The sequence below is a fragment of the Corvus moneduloides genome, chromosome 3 (assembly GCF_009650955.1).
Source record: "Corvus moneduloides isolate bCorMon1 chromosome 3, bCorMon1.pri, whole genome shotgun sequence".
Taxonomy (NCBI): domain Eukaryota; kingdom Metazoa; phylum Chordata; class Aves; order Passeriformes; family Corvidae; genus Corvus; species Corvus moneduloides.
In genome coordinates, this window is record NC_045478.1 from 108,456,632 (window position 1) to 108,471,483 (window position 14,852).

A 14,852-nucleotide genomic window follows, 5' to 3' on the forward strand; every position below is an offset into this window, starting at 1 on the left:
CCATCCTAGCACAGGTCATGTAAGGGACACACGTGTTACAGCAAACCCTGGGGACTGTGAAGAGCTCATGTATAAAAACTGAGATGGGTGAAGACCTGTTTCCTAACAGAATTACAGCAGGGAGGTGTCATAAGTGTGAAAAGCAAGAAATACAATAAATGATACCATTCTGATTCACTTGGCTCTTGTTCCTTTGCACTGAAGTTTAAGTTCATAGATATTTGTAGAATACAAGAGACTGGTTCAGGTCCTAGTAACAGTCTGTATGCTAAAGTCAGAATTTTCCTAGATAAAGGTGGCTCTTTGGAAAAAACCTAAATGTTATTTTTTATTAGTCATGAGCTAGCGGTGTGGATTTTTGATTTGGTGTAACCCTCTGAAGTTAATGGAGTTCCAGTATGCATTTTATTTTTAGGGGGTTTTTGATACATAAATAGTTGCTGGTGTCTAATTATAATATACAATATACTGTGTTCAGATGCTAAACTACCAAAGGGCCACTGAAGAGCAGAACTAAAGATTCTTTTCATTAAAGCTCATGCCTCCATGCTTTTCTTCAAAAGGAAGTGTAATCACTTCAGAGAACTTACTACTAAGAGTAAATGAATAAATCTCCCCTTCACCTACTAATGTGCCATTATTGAACCCTGGAAAAAGGCTAGCATCCTGTACTGGTTTAATTTGTCTCTGATAGGGATAGCTCCATTTTTCCATCTTACTCTTGCAGTCTGATAAACAAAGTGATGGTGGTGGGAACTGTTGGCTGGAGGGGAGTATGTCACCTTCAAATTGATACCTGGATATGAAAATTACACACCTGGAACACCGAAATTTTAGTTACAGGATTTGTATGAAATGAAGGCAAAAGGTTTATTGTATAGTGATTGAAAAGATCAGCTGGAAATTGTTTGTCATTTTTAAAAGTTTGTAAATCATCTCATTTTTATGTGGCTAAGAATCATTCCCTGTTATGATAATTGTGTTATTTTAAATGGAGCATGAAGTACTTGAGATCTAGACTTGGTTAATACTTCCAGTTATACGACATAGCCTGAGAAGTGGAACTAAAAATAGTTTAGCAGTTGTTAAAGAAAAGCTAGAAATTCGACTCAAGGTCATCTTATTTGCACTTGTGAAGTGTGCCACTTGAATACCGAATAGTTCTGAAATGAATAGGTTTTTCTTCTTATTTTTTTCTCTTTTCTTTTTTGGTATGTTAAATAAAATAGTGTAAAAAGTTTTATAAACTTAAGCTGAATAAGAGCACCTGAAATGTGATGGTTTGTCCTATTACTTAAGTCTTCTCGTCACATTACTCAGTCACTCTCTCTGGTTCTACCTTTGTTGTAGTTGGAACATATTACCTTAGAATCATAGTCTCAATTTTTAGTAGAACCTTTTTTTTTAATCTGTCTGGCACATGACTGAGTAGAAGTTGTTTTTTGGCAAGAACTCTGCAAACCACGTGGCTCTGCTTCCAAATCAGTATCTAGGTCCTGCCACCTATGGTTTATCCTGCCTGTGATTGATCCAAATTGAAGTATAGCAAAAATGTATTATGGGTTCAGAAGTTTTCCAAGTTTACTGTCAGGCACTTTAGAAAAACCACTACTGTTTGTCATGTACTTTGTGAACAGTACAGAATGTTTCTAGGTTTGAATGTTAAGATGTGTGCCAAAATATCTAAAAATAAAGAAATCAAGTAGGTTCTTGCACTGCCCTCTTCTCAAGTGAGGGAACCATATTTCACTGTGGCATATATTTAATGGGACTGTGAAATGCCTAAAGGTTGTACCAGAATTTATTTTCTTTGCATTTAATCTTTCTTCCTGGATCAGATGTGGTCCTTCCAGTCTTAAATTGTAAACTATGCTTAGAAAAGAAGCACTTCAGTTATGTATATTATGATTTTAATATCCCTAAATTGAGCTACAAGAAGAGTGGTCTAATTAGAGGTTGTAATCCCATTCTGATTTAGTTGTTGAATAGGTGAGGGGATTAGAACACGTGCATTTTTAAAATTAAGAACCTATTTCCTCATTTGATCATGAATCTCTCGTGCATGAGAGACATGATCTCAGTATTCTCTCTTGTCTGTGAGCCTTGAAAAGTGTCCCAGTGTTGCACTTTTCTAATTGTTAGAGAGCCATGGGAAGTGTGATAGAAATTGATTCTGTTTTCTCAAAAATGTCGATATTGAAAGTTAACAAAACAGTTGGATGCACTGCAGAATTTTCATGTGTTGGGAGATGTAAATAAGATACTGGGAAATTCAGCACGGTCTTTGGAAAAAAAAACCCAACCCCCCCCCCCCCCCCCCCCCCCCCTTCCCAAACCAACCATCCAATAAAAACCACAAAAAATCCCAAGACAGATGGGTGGGGGAGGCATCCTTTCCCTCTTTCATAAAATATGAAGAAATACTCCTTTACTTTCCTATGAAGAATGCATGTCTCTTCAGCCTTCTCAGTTTTCCAAATGGCAGGCCACATTCCTTGCAAGCCAGGCATCATATGCTTTCTATAATGTTGGATGTGCTGGAGTGGTATGTTCAGAGAATCTGACTTACTGATAAGAAATCATTCCTTTCTAGTTTTATTTCCTGTCTGCATCTGGACATTTCCCTCAAAGACAACCTGCATGGTATCACCCTTTCTTCTCCTAATAAATAGTCTGTTTCTGGTATGTTCTGGTTTCATGTGTTTCTTACATGATGACATTCATGATATTCTCCTTTTTAACTTCAGGCTGTACCTCAGCTTCCAGATGACTGGCATAATCAGGATTAGCTACTGATGGCAGTCTCTTGATGAAATTGCACTTTTTGGTAATCAGTAGAACCTTTTTTCAGGGAGAAAATCTTACACCTGGGTGTCAACTGTTGTAAAATGTGTCGAAACCAAAATGCGTTTCATTTATGAGCTGGTGAAATTTTTGTGCTGGACTTTATCCTGTGTGTGTTTGTTTTCTTCCCTATATGTTAAAAGGTACAAGGGTCTTCCAATTCTCATCTCTTGTAGAAGTAATTTCCACTGGGAAGTGTAGACTGTATGAAGCTAGTGCAGCTCCAGATTCTTGGCTCTTTGGTCTTTGCAGAAAGCTTTGTATATGGTTGTGGCATTTAATTAAAATTCATGGCTGGTGGTGAGGAGAAAGGAAGGGAAAAAAAACATGCAAGGGGGGAAAGTGCAAAAATAAAAAATGAATACCTTCTTGATCTCTTTTATTAGTTCTTAGGCCTGTCTGTCTGGACCACAGCTTGTCAGAATGAACACATGTAAGCAAAATGTCAAAGTGCTGATGGTTTTGTATTCAGAAAGGTGGAGGTTTCAGCAAGTTGCAAGGAGTATGGCTTTAACATTATGAGTTAAAAAAAAGAAGTTAACCAGAAAGATGATGCTTTTCCATAAGTAATTTTATTTTCTCCTCCACTTTGTGTATTAACAGTGAACAGAGTATCTGCCAAGCACGAGCTGCTGTAATGGTCTACGATGATGCCAATAAGAAATGGGTACCAGCTGGTGGATCAACTGGATTCAGCAGAGTTCATATATATCATCACACAGGCAACAACACATTCAGAGTAGTGGGCAGGAAGATTCAGGATCATCAGGTAAGGAAATCTTTGAAAATTTGGAATATTAAGAAATAAGTCTGCAGCAAAATTATGGGACCAAAAATTAATAAATCAGATTTTTTTTAGCTGAAGTAGCAAAACTGTTTTATTGCTTTTTCCCTGTGAACTAAGCACTTTGCGTACCACCAAGGCAATAGTCCTTTTGCCATTCCTTCCTACAGAAATCTATTTATAAAGGTTAGTGGTGTACACAGAAGTCATCTGGTTCTTTTAAAGCAAAGTGGCAACCTAAAAGCTTTTCTCCCTCACTCTGTGCTGTGAGCTGCAGTCTGTGTAGACACCAGCAGTTCTTTTAGCTCTTCCTATCTCATGAAAACTTGGATGCATGATGTCTCATTTCCCGAGATCAATTTGTTAAAAAAAACCTTTTGATATTTGGTAATGCTGATCATCACCACTTTTAAGAGAGTGAGAAGAGGGAGTAACAGGGATTACATCTTAATTTCCTTGATGAAGTTACTGGATCATGATTAAATGACAAATTAGCACTCTGGAAATGCTCTCCTATTTGATACTTGGGATGGGGTTAAAAACCTAATCTTTTGTTTGAGGAAAGCTTCTTACATTTATTACTCTCCCTCCCATCATTTCATAGAATTCTTTTGGTCTGTTCTTGCTCGTTTATCACACACCTGAAGCCTAGACTGATAATCTCCTATGTGATTTGTTATTAAACACTTATTCCAAGTAATAAATGGTCTCTATGCATTCATCTGAGAGAAAATGTGGAGGTTTTTCTCCCATTATTCAGCAGAAACAGGTGAGAGGATATAGTTATCCAAGTGCAATGGGATCCTCTTAGTGGATGGCTAGTAGTAAATGGTTGCCCTAATACCTCGAATTTATCATCTTTTGTGTGAGCCATAACAATCTTGCAAAACGATACCCTGTGGCCCATGGTACGAATCCAATAAACTGCTGCTGAGAGCCCTGCAAGCCAAGGGGTGCAGCAGCCACAGGGAGAAGGTGATAACTTGATTAAAAAAGAAATCTAACAAATACTCTGTGAAGTTCATGGATAAACGAGTTTCTGAATTTCAGATGCATATTCACATCAAGTAGTCTGCTGCTGGAAGTCAGAGCTGTTGATGTTACTACATTGCTGTTGGAAACATCGCTGCATCTTTTGAAGTGAGAACACTTAAGCTACAAAAGTTGATACAAAATATCTCATTAGTCCCCTTGTGTATTCTCATCACTGATTACAGACAGCATTGGAATTAAAATTGAAATGGTTATGTGCTTTCAGCATTGTGTTTTACAGATTATGGGTCGTGAATTAACCCGTGTGGCTGAGGAATAAAATCTGCACAAAGCTGAAACTTCTGATGGAACAGCAGTAATTTTAAACCTAAGTTTGTTTGTTTGTTTTTTTAATGATTATAGGTGGTTATAAATTGTGCCATTCCAAAAGGGCTGAAGTACAATCAGGCTACACAGACCTTCCACCAGTGGCGTGATGCTAGGCAGGTGTATGGTCTGAATTTTGGCAGCAAAGAAGATGCCAATGTCTTCGCAAGTGCCATGATGCATGCCTTAGAAGTATTAAATTCACAGGAAGCTGGTAAGAGTCTCTTCACTATTTTTTCCCCTAAGATTGTTCAAATACAGAAAAATTCGAGTGTTTATGCTTAGAAGTCAGTAAGTCTTGTTTCTAATCATAATTAAGCCTCTAGGTGTTTTAATTATTTGCGTGTTATGTCTAACTAATTACTGCTTCTTAACTGTGATTCTCAACTCCACTGACGTCCCTGTAAATGCAACTCCTAGCACGTAAATCAATTTTCGTGTTTCTCTATTAGATATAGAAACTGCTGGCTTTGCCTTTTTTTTAAGGAAGCAAAACAGCAAGACCTGCCCAAGAAGCAGGTACCTTGTAACAAGGATACTTTCCAGGTTTCCTAGAGACATTCAGGTTCTTACTGTGTGTTGGGTATTTTCTCTTCTCATTGATTACTGGTTTATTATAAAAATGTGAAGGTTTTTTCCTCCAAACTTTGGAGTTCAGGTAATCTTCTCTGGCAGTTCTTACCATACAGAGTTTTCTAGCTCAGAGACCTTCAGTCCAGGGTTAACATTCAGATGAGCACATACAGTTTAGACACCAGGTCTATCATTTCATTTGTTTGAAGACCAGGGTGACATAGGCTTTAAAGCACTGGTGGAAAAATTTGTGGCTTTCAGTCTTCAGCTGGTATCTGTAAAATATTCTAGGTAGGCTCTACAGCAAATTGATCAGTGTAACACTGTGACACACACAGAGGGAGTTTTTCTTTTAAAAGACTAAGAGTCTTTTGTGTTCTTGTAACCAAATAGAATTCTTTTGTCCTCATTAAACTTTAAAGATTGCCCGTGTAACAAGAGACAGTACTTGTGTGCCAGTTTTCTTTCTCTTGTGGAGAAAAGAGGCTGTAGATAACTATACGAGGGCTGTCTCGACTGCAGCAAAAAAGGTGGTTTTATCAAGTTGGTTTTTATCCTGGTAATTGTTTCAAGACTTTACCTTTTGCAACTAAGCTGTCTAGACCGTGGATGATACATTCTGCAGTGCTTACACTGTTATGCAACATAGGAGGCCAAAATATAAATGGTAGCTAGAGTTAGAAGGTTTCTTTTTGCCTGCTAAAATAACCCAGTTGTGATTCCCAGTCTCCTACCTCTCACTTGGGTGTTTTCTCTTCGAAGTCCCTCAGTTCTGCTTTCCCTAAGGGTTACTCAGTTGTAAACTTTTCATGCATCTGACTGTTCATCACCTGTCTCCCACCCAACATTTGGGAACATGTGAAGTGTTGATTTGTACTCCCCCTTGATGAAAAGGCCTTATTGATGGTAATTACACCAGCTTTGAGGGGTTTCTTTCCCATTACCTGTACTTGAAGAATTTGTTACATGTTTCAGTTACATATCTTCCTAATTCGGTTGAACTCCTCATAACACTAAACCTGAGCTGCTAGAGAGGCTGAAATGACATAGGCAGGCATGGCATTGCTCATGTTTTAGTTAGACTGTGTGTCTTTTTTTCATTTTGTGGATTGCAATTTGTCTAATGACTCATTCTCTTGCTGCTTTATGCAAAGTATTTGTGGGCTGCTACACTGTTACATAGTTCAGTAGTAGAAATTTTATTGAATTGAGATGCCACTTCAGTTTGTAAAGACTTGGATAAAACGAAAATCGTTCTATAACTGTAGTGTCAAAGCCTGCTTGCTGACTACAGTGCTGTTGTCTTCTGGTTTGTTCTCAACGATTTTGAGATGGACAGGAATTAAGCTGTGTAACTGTTTGAAAGTGACTGGGTGTAACCTTTAAGTTTCCTGAATTACAGGATAGTCGCTTTGTTTCTCCTTCTTGTGTTTTGATTTGGTAGCAGCAGGCACAAGTCAAAATGCATTAATTAGCTGCATCACAAGCTAGTGGGTGAGCACAGGAGACAATTGTTCTTCCCTGGTTCCCATCAGCCAAGGGCTGTGGTGGTTTAAGATTAGCTGTCACTTACCTATGTCACAGACAAATAGGTGCTCTAGCTTCCATCAGGATGAAATAAAACCAAAGCTTAACATTAGCAGCATTGTTTTAACAGATGAGCAGTTTTGCGCTGCTGCTTTTTAAAAAAATTCCTAATAAGGCGCACAGAATTACTCTCTCAGCCTCATATCACTTCCAGACAATGTTTAAAGATAAATGTTCATAATTCTTCTGTGTTAGAGTACTGTCAACAAGTGTTCCTAAGTTTTCCATCTGGGAAGTTTGTCAGTGTATGATCTAGATATTACTTAATTTTTCTGATCTATATCAGAGTAAGAAGTAAAAAGATCAAGTATCTTTCTGAACATGCTGCTTTGATAATGGAGATAGGTTGCTAAGTGGCTTGCACTTTAGAAACAAACTAGTTGTGCTCCTTGCTCAAAGTTCAGTGAATTTTGTTTCTCTGTAGTTGGTGTAATTTTCTAAAAGTGCAGCTAGAAATGAATCCTTGGTGTTAGGTTTCCCCCCCACCCCGAGCATCTCTGAAATAGATGAATATTTACTTAGACGGGTCACTGGCTCGGAGGCTCTAATATTAGCTCTTCATTTTAGGAGATGGATTGCAACTGCCTCCCTTTTATAAACAAATTACTCTTTTTGAAAAGGTGTTGGGAGGGCATGTGTCAGAAAATGATCTTATGCTGAAATGTGATGATCAATACATTATATATGCCTTGCTTTGTCTCTTTCAATGTATCTGCTAGGCTTTAAAAAATTTCTAACATGTGCAGCCCTAGTTGGTATTTTGATGATACTGCTTCAAAAATCTGTACTTGAAGATGACAATTTGTCTCTAATAGTTTAGAGAAATTGCTGTGTTTCCTAGTGTATCCAAAATGGATATAGAACCTCCAACTCAAATAAAATAAAGAAATCCTACGTAGATAGCTTCCCTTTTATTCTAGAATTACATACAGTTAAAGTTATATTCTTGCAGTGTCCTTACTTTCTGCTGTGCTTTCTCATTTTGGCAATTTCTTTTATTAGCTTGCTTATTTTATGTCATATTTTATGCATAAAAGGAAAGCAGTTATAATGTTAGCTGAGCATACTATTCAGAAATTCATAAAGCTGTAGATGAATTTTAAATTTTATGCAAGGGTTCACAGAAATCTAAACGACTTCTGAGGGATATTAAAGATTAAGTTGTGTACATCCTTTTGGTTTGCAAGTCAGCTGTTGGGTATGGCTCTCTCGCTCTTTTAAAAATAAAATTAGATCATGGTCTCCTTCTCTTGCATATATTTGAAAAATGTCATTGATCTTTTGCTTGCAGTTGGCATCCTCAGCTGTTCTGCTGGCTGCTGGCAAAATCGGAGGTTGTTTAATTTAGGATCTCCCTCTAGTGGATCTGCCAGAGTCGAGGCACCGCTGAGCTCACAGGGATGGGCTTTTTGTCCTTCTGATGAGTTCAGAATGCAGAGTGGAAATCTCTGAAGTTAAGAGTAAAGGCTGTACTGCAAGTGGCAGCTTTCTGCTAAAAAAGCCAGTGCAGGTTTGTCTCAAAGGACTCGGAAGCGATGTCTGCCTTATCAGTGAAACTGTTGGAAGTACTCTTCAGGTGTAGGTTTTTTCCTCCCCTTGATTTACAGGACAGATCAAATCCTAACACATCCTAACTTCTCCTGTGCTTGAACTCTGTTTGTTTAGATAAATGTCGAAGTGGTTTAGGTCCATTCTGGTTTGAATGATTGCATTAGCTAGCAGCTATTCAGCCGGACCTTATTTTCCTGCTGGCCAGTTGGGCAGATTGTAGGCGACCTGCAAATCCAGAAGAGAAGGACAACATAGGACTGCATTTTCTCCTGAAATTTTAAAGAATTAAACACTGCAGATTCCTGCCCCATACATATGCATGAAAAGTGAACCAAGTTTTTTTTCTGCCACTCTTACGGGAAAATTTTGGAAGACTTACTACTCATTACATTAAATAATTGTTCGATGTGGTCAAAAATGATACCTTCATCAAATGACAAGTGTGTGTCATCACGTTTAAGAGGTCACATGAAGAGGATTTCTGGCTCTAAGGCTGTGTGCAATGTGTTCAGATATTCAGTAATTGGTCTTGTCTGGAGATGACGGCTCTCTACAAAGGTTTTGCATTGCATTACAAAGAAAATTTTCATATCTGCATTAAGTAGGGCTCATTGTTGCAATCAAAGTGGCTCTGGAATGAGAGAAAAGCTTCAGTGAAGGGAAATTAGACGGCTGAGAATTCTCTGTGTGAGACAATGGATTATTTCTTTGAAGGAATAAGGTCACGTAAGGGAAGCTTGTGTTGAGAGGAACAAAGGAGTATCATACTCAGTTTTGCTGCAGAAAGCACCTTCTAGTTCAGCTGGGATCGGTGTTGCTTTGTGTGGCATCTGTCTTCAACCTCAGGAAAACCTTGCTGAGAGAATCAGAAACTCAAGCGTGAGACTTATAGATGTGTAATTTCCATCTGAGGAGGTCCTCACAGCTGTTTGTTGCAGAAGATGAAAGCAGCAAAAGAACTGAAGGAAGGATGTCACAACAGTAAATAAGTCTATTTTAATTCTTTCTAATAGAATTACGTATGTGTAGGATTTGTGATGCTTTTTGTACTAATCTGTAGCAGTTATATATTGATTCTTGAAAAGATTTTGGAACGTTCTGGGTATAAAATCAGGGTCAGGAATGGCTTCAGTGAATCTGTTCTAGTATTGCCGTAGATCACAGTTTAATTCATAGGAAAATGGGGAGGAAGAAAAAGAAAGAGAGGTTTTTTTGTTTCCATAGTCTCATTATTTTGTCCATCTGACCTTTTTGGGGGGAGGGGGAAGTCCCTGTGGTTCAAGTTTTTTGAATTTCTCTTCGATTAGTAACTCTAGAAGTTAGGTTGTCCAGTTATTAAATAAACAAATCTTTATTCACAGCTGTATATTGATGTACAGCCCTTTCTCTTCCAGCAGAGATAGGTAATTAAATCCTTGCTGGTAGGGGAATGCACTCAAATCATGAATTGAATAATTCAATATCTTTGGGAAATGCAAACTGAAACAAAAATTGGGGTTGCCTAATTGGAATATATAGAGAGACTACAGAAGACTGGAGTGAGAAAAGTATATGTGGAGAGCTCGGGGCGGGGGGGGGGGGGGGGGAGGCAGATCTCAAATGCTTTTCTTTGTACTGTTTTGTCCATGTCATGCTAAAACTTGTTTTGGGAGAAGAAGAATTCTACAGCAGTGAAGTAATTATGCTGTACCTGTACTCTTAGCAAGCCTCTGGAACAGGCTGTCAGCACTCCCTGTCAGAACAGGAGTAACATGATGGTATTATTATTACCTGTGTTGTCAAAAGATGGATAAGATCTCTGGTCTTGCTAGCAAGATTTTTCCCTTCTTTTAAAATGTGGGATTGATTAAAGAAATTTTTTTAGGTTGTTACTAGGTGTTCATAATAGGTAATACTGATTAGGTAATCGTGATTTATATGCCAATATGCTGACCTACAGGAAGTTTTACCTGTTTATTGGACAGAGTACTTCCTCTTCATTGTAATTGCACATAAGATTATTGAAAGCATCACCAGTGTTAGTTGTGGTGTTTGGAAGTGAAGGGATGGTTGCTAAGTTTTCAGAGTTTTACGAACACCCATATGGTGTTTCTGATTTCTGGGGTTCTTCAGAATTAGTGGTATATCATGTGACAGCATTAAATTTTAGGTGAACAACCTGAAGAATTTAATTAAAATTTGGTAGCTAGTCTAAACTGCATGGCAGATATAAATAGAGGTACATTAATTTATGGATAAAGTTTTGTTTAATAAACATAGAGGAATGTCAGCATATTTTACTGTTGAGGGTTTATATTGTTGTCTTTAAAAATATTTTCAGTAGAAGTTTTAGGTAGATTAAATCTGCCTTTTGGGAGCAGGGTGTTTTCAGAAAAGTCTTGAAGATAGTTGTGAAATATAGCTTTGTTAGACTCATTTCTGTAGCACTATACACCAATAGTGACAGTCATCACCTATAACATTGTTATTTAAACAAATTTTGACAGAACTGGGGATGGGGGGCAGTAATAAATATCCCACAGTAGATGGTGGTGTTATATTTAACTTCACTGCTTGCTCCTTTAAGTTTGTGGTATTGTAGTTTCATTAAGCAATCGTAGTTCCCTGCTGGTGAAGCTTTGTCTCTGCGTCCCTGAGCATGGGATGGCAGAGGGAAACTGGAAGCTGCTGAGGTCCCCCAGCACACGGGTGCTGGGCCAAGCCTGGCTCCCAGGTTATCAGTGCCTGGTTTCCAAGGCATTGCTGGCACCGATAGGAAGTTCTGCTGGCATTGATAGGAGGCTTACCTCTACTTAAATTCAAGTGTATTTTAATGAATATTTTTGTTATTCCTGTTGCCTTTTATTACCTCGATCCAGTTAAAAGAGCTTGTGAAGTGGAAAGCGGTTACTTTCAAGTTTAGAGTGATGAGTGAATTAACTCAGCTGAAGGTGCTTATGGAGAGGTAACTGAGTGAGGAAGTAGGTGTTTGAAGGAAAGGGAGGCCTTGGCTGGAAGGTGATTCACCCAAATAGAAGTACTAGAGAGCATTTTGTCACTTGCTAATGCCCTAGTTTTTGGCCATCAGAGTCTTGCATATAAACCCATAACACACTTCCAGGGCTCAAGGAATGATGTGGTTTTGGTTCTGCTGAAGGCTGGTTAGCAAATCTCCCCAGACTTTGTTCTTTCATGGCTTAGAGCAGGACAAGCTCTGAATAGGAGCAGGAGCTGGAGAAGACACATGAAAGAGGGACACTTCACCATAATTGTTGTTCTTATTGCTTCCTGCACAGATCTCTGAAAAACCTGCTTTCCATTCATTCAGAAAACCTTTAACCATTTAGTAAAACACTTTATTTTTTTAATAAGTTCTTATATACCCTAACAAATACATCTTTTTGGCTGTAGCTTTGAACTCTTGCCTGGGGTGTGGGCTTTGCTTATTAGGAGTATTCAAATTGTCCTTAAAGAAAATATTTTCTAAAGATTATAGTTAGCCAGTTCACTTATGTTTGTATCTTATACATGTATAAATAAACTTGCTGTCCACTTCCAGTCTTTGAAAAGACTTCTAAAAGGCATGTCATACTTTGATTTGGGTATCAGACTGTATAATTGGAACATTGCTTAGTTTTGGCACCAACATACTGAGAAATGAAAGAGTAGAAATTCTTAGTTACTGAGTTGTTTATATAAACTTTCTCTAGGGAGAAAATGGAGATCTTCACCTCAAACTAAAATTCTTATGTGTGATAGTTGACCAGCTTTATTCAAAAATTACAGTTTGTCTTTTAATGCTGTACTCTGAAGGACTGTAATTGCAGGACTGAGATCTTCTGTGTGGTTTTGCCTTCTTGAATTAGGGCATGTGGGGTTCTGAGGAAGATTTCACATGATCTGGCTGCCACTGGTCCCCCCCCCACCCCATTTCATCCATCCTTGTATTACCAGCTCCCAAGAAAGCCTGTCCAGCCAGATGAAAACACACACTAGCTCAGTGTGTAACTTGCAGGACATGTGTTATGCCAATCTTGAACAGCTGATCCTTGGGGTTTTTTAGGGCTATAGGAATGTGATCTTTCCAATGTCAGCCAGTGTCAACACTGGTAACATACAATGCAGCTGACATTAAAAGAAGTGGGGTAGGGTGTGGTGTGACACTCCAAAGCAGAGGAGGTAATTGAAAGACTGAAGGAACAGAGGAACAAAAGGCATTGAGGGAGGACAAACCATGTGTTTCCTTCCCCAGCTTGCCAGTTAATGCTTTCATAGGGTTGTGCAACTGAAATTGGTTTGGCTTTTGAATAGGGATACAAGGTAAGCAGTCAATTAGGGCTGAAAAATGAAGTTAAGGAGTTTGATAAACTACAACTCTGGTTGTGGTTTAAAAAGGTGATGTTGGGGATGCTTGATTTGGTTCCAGCAGTCCCCAGCAGTCTGATGTTGATGTTCTGATGTTGATGCCACCATAATTGTCTGTGTGACTGCATGAAGAACCAGGTCTGGCTCTGATCTAGGTGGTGGAAATGCTTCATGCAGGCTTTTTCCCCTGGGATTTTCAATGTGTTAGATTTCCAGTCCATCTCTCACCACGCAGTTGCCTGAAGGAAGGATGATGCAAAGGTGAGAATAAGCTGAAAAACAGAAAGCACTGAAACTGGAATGGCTGCTGAACAAATTAGTATGAAATTATATCCTCTGTCTGTCAGAGTGTGCTGTGGAGTGCACCATCTGTGCTTTTTTAGAAAAAAAAAAGAGATGTTAGGTTTTCTTTAAAACTCAGAATGAATAGACCATTCATCCTCATCTCTCACTTGGCTTATATTGGCTTCTGAAGATGAAGTGATCCTGTAGGAGGATCAGAGTTCTTTTCCAGGCAGTATCTGGGTATTTCTCCTGGGGGTTGCGGTTTCTGAAGTATCTTGAAGTGTTCAAAAGCCTCTGAGAGTGCTTTTTATTAGCTAGTTCCTGTTTATTTAACGTAACACCTGTCCTGCTACCCAGGCAATTGTATTTTAGCAATGAAGTGGTAGTCTTGGCTTGCTGTAATAAACCTTCTAGGATAAAACATACTTTTTAACCTGGCATGTACCTTTAACTTGCTCATGTTCATTAGCAAGGTGGTTGCAGAGAGAATTTTGATGAGAAAACAGGCCTTGGTAGCTGGACATTTCTTTCTTGAAAGCCTGGTATACTCAGGTTGCAGTTCCTTGAGGCGAAAATGTGTAAGAGGTACCAGAACCACCAGGTTAATTGCCAGCAGGTGATTTTCTTCTGTCTCCTGTGTGCATAGCTGTGAAAGAAGCCCACCACTGGAGTAGCCTGGCCAAGTTCAAGCTAACTTGGCCTGCTGATGCTTGCCTTCTGCAGAATTCTGCAGATGGATAACGTGGTTTTCTGAAGGACAGTGCTCTGGAACAAAGTCTGAGGCTACAAGAACAGATTTTCTCACAGCTAGGTGGGTTGGAATGGCCAGTGCAGGTGAAGCTCAGTGTTTGCTTTCTGGAGGTGTTGGCTAAAGAAGGACTAAGATAGAAGGGTTGGAGAGTGGTAGTTTGCATCCAGCTACCTGGAGCATGATAATACCTTCTTCAAAAAAAACATACTCTTAAAGATTAAATGGGTGGAAGCTTGAACTTCTCATTTCTACTGCATTTTTCAGTACAAAATAGTTCTGGTTGGTATATGGACACATTGTGACCATTTCTTTTTATTTTTGTTCTTCATTGTTTATTTTTACGCCAGCATGTTTCATTCTGAGGAATAGGACGGGAATTTCATCACATATATGATACTTAAAAGTGTTGCCTGCAGTTTGCAGCTCAAGCTGTGAGCCTTGACTTACTCCAAGTGTTCTGTTGGACACGGCAAGCAGCAGTGCTGGTGTTTATAGCACCTTTAACTGCTTCTGGATTATGTCTACTTGTAAAAGTCCATGAAAGGCTGCAGCCTGGTGCAGGCAGCAAATAGCCCAGCTGCCTGGGAGCTGCAGTCATGGCTTAGTGGGCATTAAAGCCTTCCACCTGTCACACAGGGGAGAGGAGAGGAGGACATGCATCTTATGGAAGTTTTAAAGCTGAAAAGTTTTCCAGATGAGCCGTGTGGCAGATGTTTCTACTTAACGATAATTTCATTATTAATTTAACGATGCAGTTAAATATTTTGCATTTCA

The 14,852-nt window shown here is 38.8% G+C and overlaps 1 protein-coding gene across 8 annotated transcripts in view; it reads left to right on the forward strand.

The window, feature by feature from the left end:
* Positions 1-14,852, forward strand: part of ENAH (ENAH actin regulator) — a 90,640-nt gene that overhangs the window by 41,151 nt on the left and 34,637 nt on the right. For 7 of the 8 annotated variants that reach the window (XM_032103362.1, XM_032103364.1, XM_032103363.1 and 4 more), the window contains exons 2-3: positions 3,448-3,613; positions 5,024-5,201. In XM_032103362.1, the coding sequence (XP_031959253.1) occupies positions 3,448-3,613; positions 5,024-5,201 (344 nt within the window). Of the gene's footprint in view, positions 1-3,447; positions 3,614-5,023; positions 5,202-9,464; positions 9,680-14,852 lie in introns of those variants that run through there. The other variant, XM_032103366.1, reaches the window with a different exon arrangement.